This window comes from Penaeus monodon, chromosome 14, assembly GCF_015228065.2.
Source record: "Penaeus monodon isolate SGIC_2016 chromosome 14, NSTDA_Pmon_1, whole genome shotgun sequence".
In the NCBI taxonomy this organism is placed as follows: Eukaryota; Metazoa; Arthropoda; class Malacostraca; order Decapoda; family Penaeidae; genus Penaeus; species Penaeus monodon.
In genome coordinates this window covers 31,691,624-31,709,123 of record NC_051399.1, presented here as the reverse complement: position 1 = coordinate 31,709,123, position 17,500 = coordinate 31,691,624, and the positions used below count along the sequence as shown (strand labels likewise).

At 37.1% G+C, this 17,500-nt stretch overlaps 1 protein-coding gene across 1 annotated transcript in view; it reads right to left on the bottom strand.

Annotated features, from left to right (window-relative positions):
- Window positions 1–17,500, bottom strand: part of LOC119580680 (huntingtin-like) — a 26,132-nt gene that overhangs the window by 1,540 nt on the left and 7,092 nt on the right. Inside the window, 42 exon segments of the mRNA XM_037928778.1 lie at window positions 1–133; window positions 242–448; window positions 789–898; window positions 1,194–1,384; window positions 1,776–1,909; window positions 2,033–2,156; window positions 2,393–2,569; window positions 2,782–2,922; window positions 3,154–3,353; window positions 3,688–3,878; window positions 4,122–4,299; window positions 4,417–4,567; window positions 4,729–4,887; window positions 5,131–5,384; window positions 5,549–5,728; window positions 6,179–6,272; window positions 6,499–6,715; window positions 6,882–7,051; window positions 7,323–7,600; window positions 7,807–7,911; window positions 8,261–8,395; window positions 8,567–8,703; window positions 8,842–8,990; window positions 9,124–9,284; window positions 9,419–9,542; window positions 9,739–9,974; window positions 10,172–10,357; window positions 10,618–10,733; window positions 11,350–11,419; window positions 11,649–11,789; window positions 11,970–12,052; window positions 12,425–12,546; window positions 12,719–12,816; window positions 12,941–13,067; window positions 13,184–13,378; window positions 13,538–13,755; window positions 15,205–15,360; window positions 15,511–15,695; window positions 15,998–16,151; window positions 16,153–16,227; window positions 16,631–16,779; window positions 16,931–17,188. The exon segment at window positions 1–133 is cut by the window's left edge and continues 49 nt beyond it. Coding sequence (XP_037784706.1) covers window positions 1–133; window positions 242–448; window positions 789–898; window positions 1,194–1,384; window positions 1,776–1,909; window positions 2,033–2,156; window positions 2,393–2,569; window positions 2,782–2,922; window positions 3,154–3,353; window positions 3,688–3,878; window positions 4,122–4,299; window positions 4,417–4,567; window positions 4,729–4,887; window positions 5,131–5,384; window positions 5,549–5,728; window positions 6,179–6,272; window positions 6,499–6,715; window positions 6,882–7,051; window positions 7,323–7,600; window positions 7,807–7,911; window positions 8,261–8,395; window positions 8,567–8,703; window positions 8,842–8,990; window positions 9,124–9,284; window positions 9,419–9,542; window positions 9,739–9,974; window positions 10,172–10,357; window positions 10,618–10,733; window positions 11,350–11,419; window positions 11,649–11,789; window positions 11,970–12,052; window positions 12,425–12,546; window positions 12,719–12,816; window positions 12,941–13,067; window positions 13,184–13,378; window positions 13,538–13,755; window positions 15,205–15,360; window positions 15,511–15,695; window positions 15,998–16,151; window positions 16,153–16,227; window positions 16,631–16,779; window positions 16,931–17,188 — 6,669 coding nt within the window.

The following is a 17,500-nucleotide window of genomic DNA, read 5'->3' as shown; positions in this document are numbered from 1 at the left end:
GGCTCTCCTCTGGTGGACCCTGTAGTAGGTACAGGAGGCCCTGAACAGCACATGTTCGTACAGACACCTGACCACTCTTCAGTCCACTCTCCACAATGTGCACCACACCTTCGCTTAATGATGAACTCACCTCCTGGACAGATAAAGCAATCATAATATGAAGTATATCTCTAACAGTAATAAAGTTCAAAGCTCTTCATCACATCACTCAACAGACTTTGTTACCAAATTTTGGTCTCACCTGCTTGGCTAATCTTAGAGTGGCTAAGGCCTTACAGGTGGAAAGAATAATGTATTGCTGTGTGATATGATCTTCTATGGGGTGTAGGGTATGCAGGGGTAGCAACGCCTCCAAGACCCAGCGGTGATGATCAGCTGAACAGAACAAATCACACAGGCAGCTCACCGACTTTACTACTTCAGCTACCACTGATGCGCACAAACCACTCTGTAAATATTCAGATTCTTTATTGAATTCAACTCAGAAGAAACAATTTTTAATTTTAAAACAAGAAAATATATTATATGAGCCAACATTCCCTTACAAGATGCACCATTGTTTCTCCTGTAATGAACTTTAGGGGAATACCTAATTGTTAAACTTTTATAGTGAGAAAAATACCCTTAATATAATAATATAGAAGTATATTTAGACTTTGAGTAATCATATCAGGATGATATCTGACATTAAATAATTCTAACAACAACAATCTTTCACACTACAAAATCAAACTTTTGAATCATCTTTTGAGTAACTTTGAAAACCTGCAGAGCTTTGAGTAACTTACTTGTGGTCGAAGCCATAAAGAGTACAAGTAATGCAGGGTGTGGAGACAAGACTGTACATCTAAACCACAGCTTGCTAGCTGCCGTTCCCGGACTTCAAATTCATAACAACCTGAAAATTTTCAAGAGCATTAATTTTCTTTACCACCAACATAAATCTCCATGCAATACTCTCATTCAACAAAATTTGAGGGTATTCCCTTAGACAACACTACCAGTTAAGCAAACTAGTCACAACTACATTAAAAATACAATGTTCTTATGTCTTATGTCACATCATAATTACAGCACTAGATCTTTCACAGGGGAAGGAGTTTTATCACATCTACCCTGTAGTTTCACCACCTAAATATAAGAAAGTACAATTCTACCTTCGCATGCCCCATAAAAGGAGCAAGGAAACACACCTGTCTGAAGCACAGTTTCAGGAGAGTCTGGTGGCTCAGCATGGCTATTGAGAGCGGTGACAAGGTACTCAACTGACACCTGACTCAGCTGGTAACTAGGTGTCTGCCTCGGCCCTCCCTTGATCAGGTGATGAACTTCTCTTAACCTCTCATGGAGCCGGAACATGATCTCTTGGAGCTTCCTTCCAGACCTAAAATGATTTCAAGCTCATGAAACGGATGTACACAATAACAGCGAAATAATAATAAGAACCAATATATAAGGCATATACTATAGAGAAGGTATGAATAAGAATGAATATCTTCATAGTGCAAGAGATGTATTTGACCAGTTTTGATTATATCTGCCTCAGAAATACACATTACCAAAACCCATCACATACATCTCTTGCACTGTGAAGATATTCATGACTGTGAAGACATTCATTCTCATTCACACATTTTCCACATCTGCTGTGAAAGCCATAGATTATTATTCCATCTGAAGTTACAAAAAGAAAGTAAGTTTCATACTGTATTTATTTACAGAAAACAAAATACAGAATTTTGGTAATCAGGAAAAAATAACCAGTTGCCACTTACTTAGAGGTTAGGTAAGGGGGTGGCTTATCTCGTGGGATATTCAATAAGTGTCCACTATGGGGATTGCCCGGAAGTGGAAGCAGCAAAGTCTGTACCAGTAGGGCAGTAATCCCTCTTACAGCCAGTGATAAACTCTGCAGGATGGAGAAAAGGAGTCCTAACACACACTCTCCAAAAACAAAATTCTATCTGGGGATTGTATGATGATTTTTTTTTTTTTTTTTCAAGAATGTCAAACAATAGGAATTCTGCTTTACCAAGTTAATGAAGGGGAGTTCTTCAGCTGGTGTGTTTTCACTGGGAGTAGAGTTCAGGACACATAACAGTGCCATCCACGTCTCTTCAAACTGATGTCGCCCAATCCAGCCAAACAATTCCAGTCTAGAATATTTCCACACCAGTAATATTCACATGATGATATATTCAGAAATACAAATAAATAACTTCAACCTTCCAAAACAGCTAAATATTTCCATGATCAAATTAATGAAATATATTCCTTTCTCAGAGAAGAACTGCAAATATCATACAATTCAAACACTCATGCAATATATACATTGTATTCTCATACAATGTAAAGCACAAATTTAAAGGAAAACCCAGTAAATAAAACTAACCTGAATACAAACTGCTTCAAAACATCTGTCTCCTGTAAGAGATCATTGTGGACTGGTGGTAAGGTTGTACCATTTTCTCCTGAGAACTGTGGAGTCCAACCAAGGGTCCACACATCTGGAGGTATTCTTACAACACTATTCACTACTGGCATCCGGCCAACACCCATTATGATGCCTCTGAAATGATTTTCAATCTTGTTTATATTAAAAAGAATATTCCTTTTTCGGCATGATTATGATATCTGTATTCTTAAAAGATTTGTTCTTGGGCCAACTTCTCTTCAACCACACTAAGTAAAGTAGTTTTTGAAAAGGAGTATTCGGCATCTTAACAATGAAGCACAATCACATATTCAATTATCTACACTGTCAAGAACCACACTACTTACTTAATTGGCTGTGCAATACAGGCTGGTAAATCTCGTGCACTGCCAGCTTCCAACCAGGAGATCAGCTGCATCAACCTACGACAAGCCACCAAGGGACTGCTCTCTCCATCATTCAAACACTGGCTGAGAGCACTTGGCAAGCTGTGAAAACAACTTCCATTAACACATCAGCATAAAAGAAAGAAAGAAAGATAGAAAGAAAGAAAGAAAGAAGAAAGAAAGAAAGAAAGAAGAAAGAAAGAAAGAAAGAAAGAAAGAAAGAAAGAAAGAAAGAAAGAAAGAAAAAAAAAAAAAAGGACATTACTTTCTGTCAATAACATTTTATATCCCAAAATCAAAGCAATATACTGATAAGCAAGGAACCATCAATACCTTGGTAAAGCTCTAGGCTTGATGAGATGTGAGGCTGCTGCATGGAGAGCTGCTACCATAGAGCACACATATGATATTCTCTCTGAGAGACCCATCAGGTTCGCCAAAGACCCAGTGCGTAGAACTGTGTCCACACATGATAGGCACAGACTTGCTACTTCTATGCTAACGCTTCCTAACCACACTTGCCAATGCAGATACTGAAAGGAAAAACAGTGGCAATAACAACTACTGGTGATAATACAATATAAATGCAAAGATCAAAATATATAAATCAATATGCAAATCTCCAATTATGATAGCTTGTACTGACAATAAACCAAATAAATCTCTAACAGTCGGTGTACAAAAAAACTGATACTCAACAAACATTTAATTCTAAATGAATGACTTAGACATATATACTAATGACTAATAACAGAGATTTCTTCTTAATTACCACAAGTTTCAAAGAGATTTTGATAGCTTTAAAAATATTCAATACTAATTATGTGAAGAAAAATTAAATTCTAAACCAAGGTTAAGCTCTTTTACCTCCATGGCCAGGAGAGCAAACCGAAGGATGTGTTCAGAACTATCTGGTGGAATTTCTGCACCCCATGGAAGGCGGGTCATGGCAGTGAGGTATTCGATCAGCGCCGGCGCCAAAGTATCCACCACACTGCCAATCCCGTCATCACCAGACAGGAGTTTGCACACCCTTTCACTGTACTTGTTACCTCCACCTGTTCAGAAAATAAGAAAATGGTAAGAGATAAATGACTTTATACTGTGCTTCCTAAGACAATAAAGACAAGATATAGCTAAGCAGAACTTATATGACAATGTATATACTTTTTCTTCTTTATTTTTTACTTTACTGTACCTTTTTACTTTTTAACTGCACAATATACTTTACTCCACAACCTGTTAGTACTTGCAAACTACATACACTTTTGCACTGCTATTGAACCAGTGCTAAGAATTACCTGGGGTGAAGGTGTGATGTGGCCTTGGCAAAGAACCTGCCACCTGTGCTAGGTGCTGCAAGAGGATCACTTTGCTAGCAGTGTAGAGTGGTGCTTCTCCAGTGCCACTGCCGCTGCTGCATTCCTCACTGTCTCCTGTCTCCACTGAGCTATTGCACTCACCCCAATCCCTGTTTGCCTGTTGAAATAAAGCATTCCATCAGCTGGAAAAAATACCAAGAGAAATCTAACACAAAACTTACATGATAAAATACATGAAAAACACTACAGCCATCAACACTGCATTTCAAACTACCTGCACAGTGGTAGTGAGTCCAAGCCTAAGAGTGTGAGTCAGGAGTCCTGTGTTGAAGGACTTCCCAGACATGATGTTGATTATCTCACTGTATTCCAGCTGACTCAGCAACTGTCCACATTCTAGGCCTCCTCCTTCCCCATGGGTGCACCTACAAGAAATGTGATGAGGGCTAGAAATTCATAACAAAGGAAATTACAAATACCATACAACTATAAAAAAAAAGAATTGATCCAACTTACTAATCAACAAAAATTAAAAACTGTGAAATTGGCCCTTTTTTTAACTAACTTAAAATTACTGGGATTTTACCTGTTTCTAACAAGCTGAAGGTACCAGTTGAGATCTAGTCGAGTGTTGGCAGGACCTTGGAGTGGTGGGCTGATCGGAGTTGCTTCAGTGCACGGAGAACTGGCAATGCCATGTACCTGCCCTAACAACCTCTGCAACAAGCCATGCATCTGCCCATATCTGTTGGTTTAAGGTCACAAGTCAGCTTAAAACAGAAAATACATCAATGAATAAATAAGAAAATTATTTAATGTGTTGTGTACTTCAACAAAGCATTAAAAAATAATACAGCTCAGTTATATTACCAGCTTTATTCACATAATTTGCAATGACATTGCTGAATATATGGATACAAGCAAACAAAAGAAAAAGAAGAAGAAAAAATTAAAAAACAAACAAAGCAAAATTCACATAAAGTGTTACCTCTTGTTCAGTTTGTTTTCCTTCATATAATTTAGAATTTTTGTTAGGTCCTCTAGAGGCAGCTGAACAAGGACTTGGCCTGGAGGCATGGCTAGAAGAAGGTGAAGGCGCTGGGTTGCCAGGGAACAAGCAGCACGAGTGACAGCCAAGAAGGGTGAAGCAAGGAGCCGCTCCACCAGAAAGGTTATAAGGGCACCAGACTGTGATATGTGCACTCCAGACACCAATGATATAATGTGGCCCCCATATTCTGCCTGGAAAACAATGAAGAAAAAAAATAATCACTTAAAAATTAATAAGAAAAGTATAAAGAAAACTGGAACAAGAACAGCTAGCCAATTAAATCCATAAAAATTCACATAGCTGTTAACACATTATATCAAAATAGTATATTACACATGTATTACAGAAGCAATACCTTCTGCACATGGTCACAACGAGCATGGATGGCTTGAATTAGGAGAGCTGAGGCTGCAGGTGACGAGTGTATAGACTGAATAAGTGTGGAAATTGGTGGCTCCTTATGAAGGATAACAACATCACTTATGTGTTGTACGACCAACCATGTCAGCCACTCTCCTTCCTGCATGTGTCGAACCTGTAAAAACAAAATTTTAATTGCGATTCAGTAGTGACTTAAACCATATGCACACACCTGTTATGTAGCAAACTTGAGTTCTTCAGGCAGATGATGTATTCTAATACTGTACATATATGCATAATAACAGAATTGAAATTTACAGATGACAAAGCATATGCTATATAATACCCCTGGCAGGCTAGTGCAAACTATGTTTGCACTAGCCTGCCAGCTGCATGAGAACTCTCACAACAAAACCTTTAGTTTGACCTGATTTTATTTTAAATATACTAATGAAATATTAAAGCAACCACAGCCATACCCTGGAATCATTCAACATGTCCATAGTCAAGAGGAAGAAGATAGACTGCATGAAGCCCATCAATTATCATTAAATCAAATCCCTATCAATACATCCATCTGCTGGCAAATGGAATACATAGTTGACATGTCAAATGCTGTACTTACAACAAACTCAGAGAAGACAAGCAATCCACATCTTCTCAAGAACTCCAGAGGAAGGCAGCTGGAGGGTCCACTAGCCTCACTCACCACTGGGCTGCTGTGTTTTTAGACCATGTAGTAGGAACAAATACAAGAATTACATATTGAAATACACAAGCAAATCAGGACCTAGTATGAGAATGACAATCACACAAAAAAAAATAGAAATAAGGATATTAAATAATTCAGTACAGTTTCCTTACATGTAATAGTCTACTTATAATATTCTAAGAAAATAGTTCTCACTTTCATAGGCAGTACAAGACTAATCAGTAAATTAATACCTGATACTGGTGACAGATTTCCGCTGGCAAGTCCTTAAGACACGTGTCCAGAGGTTTTGTGAGGTCAGGTCTAAACAGGTCATCAGTTTGCACCACAAGAGTGTAAGAGGAGGATACCAGCCAGACACAGAGAGCAAAGCTTCACTTATTTCATCCATAAGCTCTGACTCTCGACTGCATATATCCTTCAGAGAGGTGATAACATCTCTCCACTGACCTAAAATCAGGGAAAAAGGGATGTACTGTAAATCTCCAAAATTATGCATTATATTAAAAATATAATACATAACTATTAATGGATTTTAATATAAGCAAACATGGAAATTCATTCTCCCAATTCCATTCTATGTACATACTTGGAATTTGACAGAGCTTAAACTTACCAGAGATAGTGAGATGCAGGAGGGTAAGAAGCAGATGATGAGACAAATGTACCAATAAGCTGGGGGTGTGTTGGCCACCTTTTCCATCAGGGGGAGGCCCACTGTTCAACAGGGACAGCCGCACACTCCTGATCTCACTTACACTGACTCGCACCACTTCAAGCAGAAATCTGAAGAGTGGGAAATTCAGACTTAAAATGGTTATCCATAATTTACAACAATTGCCCACATGGTCATTATGATGCTCATAAATATATTGAAGATGGTCAAGAAATGCCACTATCAGTGAAATAACTTTCACAGGCCAACAAAAAAAAATAGTAATAATGATTCATCTAAAAACAATTATGAGCATACAAAATCAGTAGAACTCTCAGAAACAAAAAAAATTAACCTAATCAATACAATTCACATCTGAATGCTTCCAAAGTCTTATCTTACCTAGCCATTGCCACTTGAGGAAGAGTCTCAGGCTGTGTCACATTCAGAGGATCTCTAAAGCCTGAGGCATGGTCTCCAACCTGTGGAGAGAGAGCCTCTGATCCACCTGGTGTAGGTCCCGGGGAGGTGTCAGATGTTACATCGCTATGCACATAGTCCATACTCAGCCCTAACTCCTCAAGACGTGCAAGGACAAGCTCTGGGGTTGAATGGGTGATAAGGCTCCGCAGCAGCAACAGAACACTACCCACCCAGCGTTCCACACCCACTGTGCTCTCCTGAGAAAGGGATTGAAATGTTAAGACTCTATTTGTAATCAGATGTAACAAGTGATATCTAAAATATACAGTTTGAAAATAAATTAACACTAACAAGGATCATATCAGAGGAAACTGTAACACAAATAAATTCTAGTTTGTTGGAAGGGGAGAGGGAGAAGGAAGAGAAAGAAAAATTTATTTTAATATCAAGTTAATCATTCTACCAGTTCACAAGGCGAGGTGAAGAGAGCCTTGAGTACGCAGTCGACTGGCCGGTAAACACTGGGACAGACACCATTCATAACTTCTTCCACAGCAGCTAGAGAATCCTGTGACACAGTAGAAATGTCATGGTTTTTGTCTTATCTTACATAATATACAAATTCTAAAAATAAAAGCATCTTTCTGTATGACCTCTGTCACCATTATGCAAAATAATAAATCATTATCAGTGATCACTATCAGTGTTTACACATTTTACTAAAAAATAACTACACTCAACGACTGGTTATCTTTTCTTATGCAGTATTATCATCATTATCAACACCACTATTATTATCATTATTATTACTATCATTATATCATCTATCATCTTTATAATCATTATTCTTGGAGAACAGTACTTTGATTTTCTACTTTATTTGTTTTTTTTAATAATAAAATAAAGGTTTTTCTTACCTCTGAATCCAGATTAACTTGTAGCTTGGAGAGGAGTGGGAGAAGAGTGTCAATCACTTGCCGAGACAGTTTCCTCCAGCGTTCCCTGTTGCTCTCCATGGTTGCTCCAAGCACCAGTGAAATCAGGCGCAATACCTTTCAAAATTCACAAATTATGACACTATTTATAAGGAACTATTATCTGACTGAATATGTATTCATCTACCTTAAAGACTTTTTTCCTTTCCTGTTCCACATCATGAAAAAGTATAAAATATCTTCAAGTACTATACAAAGCACCATTATTCCCAAACCAAAAAACTTTACCTGGTGATAATGAGCCAATCGGAGTAACATAGAGCATAAGACCTCCCTCTGAGTGTCTAGCTCCCGCTGGTCTGTCGTGCTTGTTGTGCTCCGGACCAGAAACAAGTCTTCCACCAGAGGCTGTAAGGCCAGTATACCTAATGGGAGGCATTTGCTAAATTACTTCATAACATTATGGAAATCTAAATGCACTAAACAGTCTAGCATTTTTTCTGATTTCACTTTCTGGTGACTTTTTGTGTTCAGTATCTAGAACTTCATCATTTTAAACTTACAGTGTGAGAGGGGAGGCTGTCCACTAGCCATAAGACCATCGCATAATTGCATAATTTTGGGAACCCCAATGATGCTCTTGCTGTGATGTCGTTCATAGGACAAAAGCACCAGAAAACGGAACATGGAAGGAATCAACTCTTCTGCTGACCTATGTGAAGAGAAAAAATTATTGTTTTAAATATATCTATTTTGTTGCTTCCTCAACTTTCATTCACTTCACATCTCAGTCACATTACATAATAATTCATTATTAAATTTCATTCAGACCAATTAAAACTCACTTAATCTGTCCTTCCTCAATGTACTCAAACTGCTTGATGACATATCCTATAAATATCTGATCAGAGTCCAGCAAACAATAATTGACGCGAATCTGAACCAAGTGGATTAGGAGCTGGAGCACTGACCGTTGCATTATGACATCACTTGACACTGTATAGAGCTGAAAATAAAAATATAAATGTTATCTAATGCAAACAGACTGGCAACGAAACAAATAAGGTGCGATATGATAATAAATATACCAAATCATTTCAGCTGAATACAAATAAATGCTCAAAAATAAAAAATGCTCACCTTTAATGCTTTGATGACTAGTGGCTCAAAAAGCCTTATGTAGGAACTCAAAGATGACTTGTCATTTCCTCTTCCTAAGGTCTTGAAGAGACTCGAACTTCCCTTTCTTTGATTAAGTGTGAAACTGAAAAGGAAGGGAATACAATCAGAATCTTGTGATTTTCATTAAAAAAAAAAAAAAAAAAAAAAAAAAATGTTAGTCAAGGATAATTTCGATGAGTGCTGGCTACCATTCTTCAAGACCCCACATGACCACCAAAATAGTAAGGAAAATGATGACAGTAGATTATGTCACATGTAAAAAAAACAGATATTCTCACCTAATGGGTTCACTGTCCTGCCGCGCTTCAGACATGGCAGTCAAGTCATCCTCTAACTGGGACAAAGGCTGGGTAAAGCAACGCTGATGTAGACTAACAATTTCTGGTCCTTCATTGAGACTCTCACCACCAGTGCCCATAGAATCTGCTGGCACTCTTGAGTGATGATCAGATCCCTTCCGACCCAAGTGCTCAAAGAGTGCCATTACATTTGAACCAAACAAGCACTTTAACAGCTGAAATGCGTGAAAATTTTTCATTTTAGTAATCCATCAAAATTTATGCATTACTTCTGCCTCTCCATATCATATAGTGACAGAACAAAATTATAAATAAATGTTGACATTTGAATTCATAAATCTAATAATTCTTTTGTTCAGTTAAATTCAAAGGAGAGAATTCTTTGTTATTTCTCATTCCACACTTCGCTCACCTGCTGACCACACTGCACAGTTAGTGTGGGAAGGAGAGATGTCACCACCTTCAAATACTGCAGAATTTCTTCAGCAAGCCTCCCAAACTCTAGCATGGAGGCAACTTCCAGTATCCTTCCCAGACTTGTTAAGGTGACACGTAACAATCCGCACAGCTTCTCCATTGTGTTGTCTTCTAACGATATCTATGGAGGAGATGAAACTCTATCAAGCAAAAAAATTTAGTATAGTAGATCATAATATAATAATAACAAACATAAGGGGAGGGGGGGGGGAACTCGAGCCATCATTTGATATCTGCTCACATTTTTTACCCTTAAAACATCTATTAGCTATAAAGAATAATCCTAAATAACAATAATGAAAAAAAAAAAAATTAAAAAAAGTATACACATCTGCTCTTCATTTCACAGCACAGTAATTCTGAAAAGATTATCTCACTTACCTTATAATTAGCATATGCATTTTTTAGCACATCATACATTTTAATGTACTCTGGGAGGTGGAAAAATGATCCAATAGCTCCTGGCTTTGACGACTTTCTCTCCTTTTCCTCATTGTCTGATGGAGAGAGATAATTCAGAAGTTAATGTGAGGTTTGTTTACAAGTACAAAAATGAGTGGGACATGAAATACTTTTAATCCTTATCATGTCTATAAAAAAAATAAAAAATATGTGGGGAAATAAAACAAGCATACAAGACAACAGAAGATTAATAAAAAAAAAGGTGGTGATGGTGGACAAGAAAAATATTGAAGGAAAAGGAGATGGGAGGAGAAGAATGAGGGAGACATGAGTGAAGGAATGAAGAAGGAATATAAAAGGAGGATGAGGAATAAAGAAAGGAAATGTACTAACAGTAAAACTTTGTAGTATTATACCAAATCTAAAAGAATAGTGCAGTACCTAAAATAAACATACCTTCTGAACATATGTATGACTCCTATAAAAACAGAGAGGTTGACATGACATAACACTGGTAACATAATATGAAACATTTTAGATAAGAGGGCACGGTTTACTTTTCATAATACGATCTATACCACATACTCCTTTGAAGCTCTACCTATCTATCTACATGCATGTCTATTTCTGCTATATCTGTACTTGAATAAAAATTAGTAGATATACTGTTCATTTTAATACACATCATTAAAACTGTTAAGCAGCACTTACCCCCTTTGTCTCCTTTGCTTGGAGAGTGTGTACGATTTTTATCACCTGTGGTTTCTGCTCTTGTTCTTCTCTGTGGTTAGAATATACCAGAATTAAAAGATTACCCATAAAATACCAATCATTACAACTGCTGGAGTTATTCATCTCGTACCTTAACCTGGGTTATAAACTCCTCATACTACCCAAAAATATAGTTTTAGTCTAAACTACAGCTTCATTGAAAGTCACTCATAAAAAAACATTCTGTTCCTGATTTCCTACACAAATTTCATGGCAGTGCAGTTACAAGTCCTTTTTACCTTTATTGGAGATATAGCAGCCTGTGGATTCAGAGGGGCTAGCTGAGGTCGAGAGCCAGGTGTGATCTCCTCCAAGACATGGGTATAAACACACAATACCCGCAAGATGTGCTGGACAACTGCCTCCACAACTGTTGACATCTGTATCCCCAAAGTAGATTGTACTGTGTAAGTTGAAATAGTCTTACAGCAAGATGTAACTGGTGTAGCTTCTCAACCTTAACATTTAATATTTTTAGATCCTCATATATAATGAAATTTGTAAAATCTATAGAATGAAAACTGGAAATGCTAGAATACTGACTATAAAATTAACCTTACCTGTTGGGATCCTAATAGCGACCATGGCACTTTAGACGTTGATATGTCATCTCTTCCATGTCTCAACGACTCAACAGCAATCCCTGAGGAAGGATGAAATATAAAATATGTCTTAAGGCATTAAAAATATACTTACATAAACAAATACACGTACGCATAAGTACAAGCACACTTAGCCAAGCACACACACGTAAAAAGATATATACGTAAACACAGACATAGTAACATGTACACAAAGATGAAAAGGAAAACAGCCACAATAAGAAATAAAATTAAATTGTAACATTTCAAACTCTCCACAAGTTTCTCATCAGATGAATAGTTAACCAAAATGGATATGTTTCAGTTAATTATTCATCTGATGAGAAACTCGTGAAGAGTTTGAAACTGTGCAATTTAATTTCATTCATTATTGTGGCTATTTTCCTTTTCAGATACATATATATTCATCTTACCGGTGAGGATGTTCGAGGCAAGAGTCAGAATGTTTTGTTGGACACTGAGGTCTCCAGCCAGTGGTGCCTCACCAGCCAGAGAGAGCACCAGTGTGATTAGGCCAATGTGTATATTGCTGTCACTGGTGGAGAGAGGTTATAATGTTGAAACTCTAAATATGTGCATAAGCAGCCGTAAGAGTATGAACAAATCACTTCTTTGAATGAAGAATATAAGTTTGAGGAATAAGCACTTTCACATTGTAAATTCAGTGTCACTGTACTAATCTGTGGATCCAGTTTTAAATACAATACCTTGTTTGCATTTGAGGAATGTGGCATCCCCACGCAGCAGGATACAAAACTGGAGGATAGTGTTCACTCAGCAACGACAGTGATTCTAAACATCCAAGCTGATGAAAAAGCAATAACCATTAGACTAGAAGCAAGACTAAAAATTTAATAATGAGACCTGGGTTAGAGGCACTGAACACAATACATACATCAAAACAAAAATTAATAGACCTCTATACTTACCATGAGGAACTTGTTGTTCATGTTCATTAGATGAGTTGTTAAGGCATAAATGAGGCGAGAAAGGCTCTGTGAAACTCCAACATTTTTCAAGTCTAAGGAGATTCCAAAAGACTGATGACATCTGGCACTAGAAAACAGAAATATTGTCATTTCATACATTTTTTGGCAACTTTACAATCTGTTCTCAAAATAACCATTTACAAATATGAGTAAGGAGATGGACTTAACTGCAACAGTTCATACCTGTCAGTTATATGTGGTCTACTCTCTGGGAAGAGTCTATGCATGGGTGGAACAGGGAGGCAGGGCAGACCTCTGTAGGACAGATGATGGAGAGACTGCGAGTCATCCATCTTTCCTTTGAGGCGTCCTGGACGTACTAGATTGGATGCCACTTTCTGGATGAGATTACCACTGCTCATTAATTCTGGGACTAATCTGAAAAAGATGAAGAAGAGGTCCGATGAGCACTAGAAAGTTTACTTGTTTCAAGTAACATGTCTTTTTGGACATTAACAATGACAGCCTATTACAGAGTAAAATTTCAGAGGATTTTTTCTTCAGGGCAGTTGAAATGTCTTAGATTTAAGTACTAACTTCATGCATGCAGTTCCTGCAGCTGTGCGAACTCTAGGGTCTTGATCTGCCAGCAAGGGAATCAAAACTGCTGTCAAAACACGATGAGAGAACCTGTCTGACTGTCTCAATGAAGACATCATGGCAACAGCACCACCTGCACTTGTGTATGTACTGCTGCTTTCAACATGATCTATGTAGCTTAATGGAAGTCCTGCCAGCAGGTCACACAATTCAACCTGTGATGGAAGAAATCCTTTCAACTTTATGGAACTTCATTAATACAAAAACAGATGCAATTACTTCTATAGGCTATATTACACTATAAAGAAAGTTTTGATTAACACAAATTTTACAGTCCATAAACACTTTATCATTTAACTTTGCATTACTTGAGATGCTCAGACTACAGGTTTTGAAATTTCACTAAATTGCAGGGCGTATATTGTTCACCATGATCATGAAAAAACACAATTTGAGGGAAGCCTTGTTCACCACAATCAAGGAAGGCTTGTCAAAAATTTACGTGTGTTTCCCCACAACTTTTTGTTATGAATAAGACATAAGTAGTGTCTGCTAAAATGTCTATTAAGTTAAATACAGCCACACCTAGGACATCACCCCCCCCTCTCCTCTTGTGGGCCCTCCTCTCTCTGAGCCAATCACAAAGTCATATTTTTCTGCCTATATCTTCTCATGAATGAAACAAAGTATCAAATAGTAATTATAGTATTATATGGCTTATTACATCCTCTATACACCACAAGTATGTCTTTTTTTTTTTTACTATTTAGCTACTTATAAATGCATCTAATTACATTCTACTGTTTTATATGGTAAGAATATGATATCCAGTGTTTTATTTAGATATTCATAGTAATTTATCCCCATTTTCATTTGTATATGATGGGAAACTGTGACAACTATTTCAAAGTTGTGTTCTAGTGACATTAGTTATTTGATATATTATAGTAAGATATACATTTTCTGGTGTGTTAAACTTCAAATCACTACAACTAAAATTTGCTCTTATGAAACTTAGAAAATCAGACCATTCTTGCAACTAGGGGGATGAACAAGTTAGAAGGTTAGTGATTCTTAAAGGGTAAACATTCAAACCACTTTTTAAAATAGCAATGTTTATATACAGCAGGATATAAATGTTGTTATATGAATAAATTCTTAATATGCCAGGCTAATAATCTAATCTAGCAATCAATATACAGAGCATATAATAGTTATGGCAATGGGTAACATGCTGTCATGTCATGCACATACTCACAGACACCACATGGTGCCTCACCACATCATAGTTTATGTCCCAGTTACCAGAACAATTACAAAATTTGCTTTCAAATGCAACAAGTTTTTCTTTCCTTCTTTCTTTAATCCATATGGTCACCAGTTCCTGCTGTGGAAATGTTATCTCTTTTATGCAATTATTTTTTCTCTTTTACTTTTTCTTCAAATCTTGGCTCTGTTATCTCTTTTATGGATTTTTTTTTTTTTTTTTTTACTTTTAATTCTTGGGTCAGTAAGTACAAACACATTATTGAAACTGTTCTGAATAGCCCACAGTATTAGAATTACAGTATTTAAGTATGAGTAAATAGAATGGTATCTAAATATAAGGCATACCTGTACCCAATATCATGTTACACTAAGAAATTGAATCTATATTTCCTTACCTTGACCAACCAATATAAATTTGAGCCAGTGTTGACAAGGTGTGGAAGGACGGCAAGAACTACCCCAGCATGCCAAGAGTGCAAAAGTTCTCCGAGGCACAATCCTAGACCACTGACAGCTCCTCGTGATGTCACACTAGATTCACTACCTAGTAACTGTGAAAGAAGTTGATTAAATTAAAGCAGAAGTAATTTTTTCATGCATTCACATGATGAATATAAAAATGAAAAAATAATTATTTAGTAATACAGCTATATATTGAGGTTATAAATTGACAGTCTTCAATACCCTGCAAATATACCAACCTTGCATAATATCTCCAGCAAGGAGGGCAAGGCCAAGCCAGGTCTCCCAAGATCATTATACTGTCCACAACCATGGATGAGGCTGGCTCGGATGTACTGGCCAACAACCGTGCCAACACTTGCTCCCAGCTGAGGATCCGAGTGTCTGTGAAACCTCAGGATATCATCGATATGTTGCTCTAGTTCTGGTAAGAAGGAAAACTCTATATTAAACTCAGACATTGACCTACACTGTCACCTCGTCAGAAAATTCTTATCAAATCTACCTTTTAAATTGTGGTCCAGTGACATGACAAGAGTAAATAATGAGAGTGAAAGTATCAATGCTTTTAGTCAGGGTATCATATTCTACTTCTTGAACACCATACTAATCTGCTGTATGATCAAAGTTACTTTGAAATTTATACCAATGAGAATAGTACACACCAAAAAATAATCAACAAATATATTTCAAATACTTTTCAGAGCAGATACATCCATCACTTACCAGTTTCACCTCCACTCGTAGTAAAGAGAGGCTCAGCCATGAGGGAAGGCATAACTGTGACAGCTAATCCTACACAGTTGAGGGCCAGTACTTTGATGCTCACCCTGACCATCTGGTCGGGTATTAGTGACCCAACATGACCAGAGAGGAGGAACGGAGGAGGAGAGGTATCGCACAAGGTATCTAATGGGGAGACTCTCATCTAGAAAGGATCCAATGGCACCTGCTGCCTGTAATAATATCAAACATCAGTATCCACTTCCAACAAAAACATGTTTTTATTTACTATTTTTAACAGTAATTCTCTAACTTTTCAGACCACATACTAATTTTCCCGTTTCACGCAGTAACCACATTTTTCATAGGGATGCGCTTCAGTATATTAATCTTATCATGTAGGTTTTATCACTCATTTAACTTAGTTACTACTACATACATGTCAGGATATAAAATAACCAGAATAATGTCATGTTTTCACTTGCAACATACAAAATTTGAGGATCCTGAACAATAGCACTTTTATACTTATTTTTAACCTAAGAGCTCTGAAAATCTAACACTCCAAATACAAAAGAAAGAAATCTGATCATATAAAACCTTTCTTGATTTATCTTTGAAAATAATTTTACTTACTTTATCAGTACCCATAGCTTTGTCATCAAGGGATTTGTTATGTGAATGTGATGATATGTGCTGAATGTGTTTCCTTTTCTCACGGTCTCCATTGCGTTTTTCCCCATTTAGGTCCATCTCTCCTCTTCCAAACAGCAATGAAGCATCTCCTAAAAGATCAATGGGTTACCTATTAATTTCAGTGTGCTTACACTGCCACTAATTTTCTTATTTTATTACATTCAATGTTCAATATATTGGTATCATCTAACATAATAACAACATTATTCACAAATATTCTAACCCTAAGAATTAACTCACCTGACACTTTGCCAATCTCAATACTGGAGTAGAGGCTGCTGTCATTCTCATCAGCATCAACTTCTGTCAATGACTCTTGCCTTCGCTCTCCTCCTCCTCCTCCTCCTCCACCTTTATCATCTTCCTCTTTGAGTCCCTCCTCCAGGTCTATCTTACCATCTGGTGTGTCAATGTCTATGCTGACCTTCCCACTTCCTCCTTCCAGATCTAACAGGAGACTGTCTTCTTCATACAATGAAGGGGCAACACTAACCTGACCTGGAGATCAAAGAGTTGCAATAAGCAGAACCATACTGGGTATGTAATTGACTAGGGTGTTGGTGTGTCCAGAGGTCAGGGTACAGACACCATGATGATAAGAGCCATTCTCATCAACAGTTTAAGTAACAAGGAGAAAAGAGAGAGCTCAAAAAGATGATCAGAGCATTTCTTTATATGAATATGAAATTCTGATCCTAAATCAATTGCTGCTTGTAGATGGCATGACATACATGCCATGTCCTTTGCAATTTTTGTTTAGGTATTAACTCATTGAATCTGATTGCTTCATAGCAATCATATGACCCAAAA